Consider the following 5,376-nt stretch of genomic DNA (forward strand, 5'->3'; position numbering starts at 1 on the left):
TAGTTTACTTGATAAATTGAACCCCCTTACATGCTTTATGGACTAGACACAAGCCTAGTCTCTATTGTTGAGTATCTAAGAATTTGTAGATCAACTAACTTCATGTATATGCAAAAGTGCATCATGGTTGGATATGCAAAAGAACACAAAGCATACAAGCTGTAAGGTCCAGCAACGCATAAATGTTAGTAGCTTCTTGTGATATGGGGTTTGATAAGAAGTAAAGCAAGTAAGATGCCATGATGGTAATGGATGTAGCTTAGGTGGGCCAGAAGGTTTGTGTATGAGGCAAAAGACATTGCCAAGACATGCAGCATAGAACACCAAGAATTAAAGATAGCGACGAGTAGTCTATAGATGTTTGTGGCTCAAGTCAAAAGGCCCCATTATCTTTTAAGAGGTACTACAAATAGATGGATGGATACATGCCATGGATGAGAATACATGGCATTTTAAAGAATAAGGCTTGTTGTGCCACCCAAGCACAAGAATGTCATAGTGGGTCTACAAGATCAAGCATTAAGGTGATGGAAGTCTAGACAAGTCCAAGGCAAGATTGGTCACAATATTTATGCATAGGATAGGCCCTATATGGTCTTGAGCAAGTCTCAAAAGCTAAGATTGACACATATTTCAAGCAACAAAGGGTTCATAAGACGTGAACATAATCATGTGGAGTATGTGAAAGAGGAATGTAGATGCTCTATCATTCCACTCTATGTGGATAACCTTATCATAGCTGGCAACAACAAGAAGTTGATCAAAGAGATTGAGGTCAATATTTGCAGGTTGAATGAGATGACATGGCTTCCTTGTGCACCTCAAAGCTGTGTGTTGGGTCAAAGACATTCAGTTCGGGAGGTCATTGTTGATGTGGAGATAGGGAAAATTTTCCAAGAGTGTTGTCCATAGGGGACAGAGGTACCCTTGACGGTTGCTCTCTACTGGGGTGAAAGGAGGTAGGAGGGGGGGCCCTTCACTCCTTAGCATGTGACTTCCAACCACTCAACCCCCATTTGGATTCGAGACTAATAAAGGTGAAAGCCGCAAGGGAGAGAGAAAGAAAGGGAGAGCTTTGTGAGTATCACCAATGACCAGATGGTGTATGTATACTTCACTGTTGTAAAATGTTCCATGGAGCTCGACGAGGAGGACCACCTGTGGCTATGGCGGCTTCTTCCTTCCTCGTTTCCCTCGCCCTCCTCCTCCTCCTCAGTACGCTGCCTCTTCTTGCTCCTCTCTTATCGATTTTCTGCCTGCCTTTCATTCAACATGCGCTTTCACATCTGATCTCGCCGTGCTTCTTTGCAGGGTTTTCTTGCAGCTGCTTGCACGCAGCTTGGCCTATGACGCAGTCCTGAACCGATCTCTGGTCTCATCCCTAACATGTTCAGACGGCGAACTTTGCCATCAAAAAGTAGCGGGGAGACACTTTACCTCAATGTCTATGACCTAACGCCCTTCAACGGGTACATGTACTGGATCGGCTTTGGTGTCTACCATTCTGCGGTTGAAGGTGAGTCTGAAGCTCTACATCCTCATTTTGCTTTGCCAGATAAGCAAATCGTTCTCTTTCCAGAAAACGAGCAAACACGCTGAAAGAAGACTTGGTATTGTAACACAGACATGTCGTTCATCCGAACTGTTCTGTTTGTTTGAAGCTTGAAGAAATTTTTTTATTGAGCGCTCTTATCGAGGCAAGTCATGTTATTAAGACAAGACTTTCTAAAGACTTCACGTTGATCCGTTATTTTCCCACGCAGAACGCGTTCCGTACCGCAGATCGCTTCGCATTGCATATAATCTCTTTATTTCGTCCTTCCGTTCTAACTCGACTTATTATCCGTCGATTCGTCCTCTGGTAAAATGCTGTGCACTCTCACTTCTCGCCAGTAGGAACTGCTGGTTGCCATTGAAATTCTTCCCGACTACGTGTGTGTTAGCAAGAGTCAATTTTTGGGATTATGCGCTCAACTCTCCGGTGGACGACCGTTTCACTTTTTGATTTGTCTTGTGATGGCCAGTTTGTGTTTCAGTGCATAGTCATCTGAAAAGATATGTAAATTGGAACTATACGCCAACGCTTTTTCAAAGATTGACTATTATTGCCTTAACGAGCATTAGCGGGGATGAGGATGACGCCTATCTAAGCCTTCTGCCAACCGCCAGCGTTATCATATCTCGTCTGCCCTTCTTTTCTACAGCTTTGATAGAAACTGAATATAGAGTTGTTCTTTTAGATGTAGGGTGAGATGAAAGAATTACACCTAGTGTCGTGCCTTGATCAAGTTAATCGGGAATCTAGTCCCTGCCACGTCTCTCGTGTTGATTGTTTGCACAGTGGTAGTAGATTATCATGGTTGCTTCCAGGGCGTGTTTGTGGATTCTAGATGCTTTTGTGCTACTTACAGACTGCTTCGGATTTCCGGTGGCCAGCTGAAGTTGTTGCTTCTATTGTTATCATTCTCTCTCTTGATTATGTACCTTTTCTAATTCATTTGGGGGATGCCAAAATGGAATCATCTTGTTTTCATAAGGACCTGTATACAGTTTGGATGAAGAGATTTTTGGTAAGCCTGTATCCATGTGATATTAATGATTGTCTCTCTGTCTCCCTTCAACTTTGGATTGTGGGCATGTGCTTTTACAAGGATCTATACCTAGAGTTGGGGCTTATGAAGTTGTTTTTGATGGAGTTGAAACTTGACTGTTTGGCCTTTGTGATTGAAGTGTCAAAAGTAAAAAAACTGCACTTTCGTTTCCCTTTTACACGGGCATCTGAATTCATCTTGTACATCTTTGTTTTTAGCTTTTGTGATTCCTAGTGCAGTAAAGAGAGCTTGCTGGATTTCGGGAAAAAAGTTTTCTACTTGTAATGAGATTTTTGAAACTAAGATTTTGACTTTAAGTGTGTGCTTATGTAGCATACGGGGTTGAATATGCATTTGGGGCTCACGACTACCCTACCAGTGGCGTTTTCGAGGTTGAGCCTCGTAGCTGTCCTGGATACACATTTCGGAGGGCTATTCCTCTGGGAACTATACAGATTAGCCCAAAGGATCTCCGGCAGTTTATGGTGCAGATTGCCAGTGAATACAATGGAGATTCGTATCATTTGATTGCAAAGAATTGCAACCATTTTTGTGATGATGTGTCTACTCGACTTACAGGCTCATCGATCCCAGGCTGGGTGAACCGCCTCGCAAAGCTAGGTGTGGTGCTTTTCTTTGCTTATAGTGAGTAGATGTATGAGTGATCAGGCACTGATCATTGCTGGTTTTGTTGTAAAGTGGAAGGCTAGGTGTAGTACTGTTTCGTTGTTGTTATGAAAAGATGTATTTTAGGCCAGTTGGCAGATTATTGTTGGCTTCATTGTAAGTTCCAGACTAAGTGTGTTGCTGCTGCTTGCTGTAATTGGGAGTTGATGAATGAGAACACTTTGGCATATCTTTCTTGGTTATATCGTAAGGCAAATGCTGTTTGAGAGTGTAGTGGTTTCTGATTTATTGTGGCCCAGCATTTTGCAGGTGCTTTGTGTAACTGCCTTCTACCAGATAGTCTCAATCTCAACAGCGTCCAGCATACTCCAGAATATGAAAACATAGAAGGTCAGAGAAATGGTCCCAGAGGTACATGTGTTGGATTAGCTGATCATTTTGCTACCGTGGCAACAAGGAAAAGGCATCTGTCAGTTTCTTCTACATTTGTGCAATCCTTGAAGGAAGGAGTTGTGCCTTGCAAGTGGAAAGGTTCAAATGTAGAGAACAAAGATTCAGACAGTTATGACACATGTGTTGTGTTTTTGGGCTGTATCAGAAGTAGAGCACCCATTAAATGGCGAGCATTCCATCAGACATGAGCAAGTTCAAGATCATATCAGGAACAACAGTCCTTGCTTGCTTCTTAAGTGGTTCTTGCTACTGATTTGGCACTGGCACAGTGTGAATTAACAAAACAATGCCCATAAGAACACACTATATTTCTGCATCATTGAATCACTGGAATTTCTCAGTATTTTAGTGGGCAGTTGAAATCCTCTAAGAATAATCAGAGTGTCACAGCTTTGATGGTGAATATCTATGGGACAGGGCTTAGCTGTTGCTGCTTAAAAGGTTATTGTTTGTCCTTGAGTTTTGTTGACAGTACTCTGAGAGGCATGTGTGGGGCAGGGGAATTTTTGATGGGACGTTGTCAGTGGCCTCTTTGTCAAAGTTTGTCCTCATGCATATGCAGAGTCATTCTGAAGGGAAAACTTGTGCATGTACTCCTATGTGAGGATTTCTTGGCTGGTTCCTCCGGTTGCAGCTGCGAGAGATTTTCGGACACTTGTTGAGCCCCAAGCTTGAACCCTCTGATGTGATATCACTTTTAGGAAGGATTCATGTACTGTTGACACTTATGGTCTGACTAACGAGTCCCATGAAAGGCAGGCAGCAAACCTCCTTGCTCCTTTGCTTTCTCTCTTTGTGTGGAATTCATTTTGGGCTTTTCACATTTCCAGCTTCTTCAATGCCAGCTAGATTGCTTTTAGATGCCCTGCAATTAGCTGGCTCTGTAAGTATGAAAACAGGTTTAAAGGACATGAAATTGTTTGATATTTGAATCATATAAAGACAAATTGACAAGTCCTGGCCACCCTTGGTCAGGAGAGAGGATTGTCTTGGACCCATATGTGTACCAGCAGAGAGCACTCTTTTAACACTTTCATAGTTGCAATGTTCTCACATCATGATCCTTTATGATGCACGTACTACAGAAACAATAAAGTTTTCTTGTTTTAATCAGGTGGTTGTTTGAAAAGCCCCACATGTTGTGCAAACCATGAACTCCTTTAATTTTCTCCTAATCGTGATGGCTTCTCCTTTGCACTTCATCTACTTTCACTTCATGGAACACTCTATGTACTACACTATTCTTAAGGCTTTGTTTACTGTATGTTGAATGGGTGTCTGTGGAGAGGTTGGCTGTAAGCCATGTTACAGCATCATGGGCATCATTGAGTTTTTCTTGAGGGCATGTTAATTGGTGTTTAAACAAAGCTTGCTTAATAATAGCACCACATCCATCATATACACCTTTGCCATGGGTAAGCTCAAAGAAATTTCACATCATGTCTAGACCGGTAAGGGATTTGAACCTTGAGACAAAGTAGAATCCACGCGCTGATTTCAATTGAGAGGCAGCACCATTTGACCACATCCAATATTGTTTTATATTTTTTGCATGGGGATTTTTTTTTAAAGCCATTCCCAATGTAGTAGAAAAGCATGTTGCACAAATAAGGTGTCATGTTCCCTATCATATGAAATGTTGAAATGGTATGTGTGTTGAACTGACCTAGACTCTTGTGAGTCAACAAGCAGATTGGCATTAGTC

The 5,376-nt window shown here is 42.1% G+C and overlaps 1 protein-coding gene across 1 annotated transcript; it reads left to right on the top strand.

Annotated features, from left to right (window-relative positions):
* The first annotated feature begins 1,035 nt into the window (after nt 1–1,035).
* On the top strand, nt 1,036–4,695 carry LOC147892479 (deSI-like protein At4g17486). The gene is made up of 3 exons (XM_087387354.1): nt 1,036–1,516; nt 2,925–3,212; nt 3,528–4,695. Exons 1-3 carry the CDS (start codon nt 1,387–1,389, stop codon nt 3,857–3,859), a joined length of 750 nt encoding a protein of 249 aa, XP_087243480.1. The 5' UTR covers nt 1,036–1,386; the 3' UTR covers nt 3,860–4,695.
* The last annotated feature ends 681 nt before the right edge of the window (nt 4,696–5,376 follow it).

Source organism: Dipteris shenzhenensis, chromosome 16, assembly GCF_047967505.1.
Source record: "Dipteris shenzhenensis isolate YYH24624 ecotype China chromosome 16, Dip_SZ_1.0, whole genome shotgun sequence".
Taxonomy (NCBI): Eukaryota; Viridiplantae; Streptophyta; class Polypodiopsida; order Gleicheniales; family Dipteridaceae; genus Dipteris; species Dipteris shenzhenensis.

Excerpts from the sequence above, each read along its gene's own strand:
- LOC147892479 (XM_087387354.1), top strand. The coding sequence starts at position 1,387 with ATGTTCAGACGGCGAACTTTGCCATCAAAAAGTAGCGGGGAGACACTT. Across the intron at positions 1,517-2,924 it reads CTACCATTCTGCGGTTGAAG|CATACGGGGTTGAATATGCA; the intron begins GTGAGTCTGAAG and ends GTGCTTATGTAG. Across the intron at positions 3,213-3,527 it reads GAACCGCCTCGCAAAGCTAG|GTGCTTTGTGTAACTGCCTT; the intron begins GTGTGGTGCTTT and ends AGCATTTTGCAG.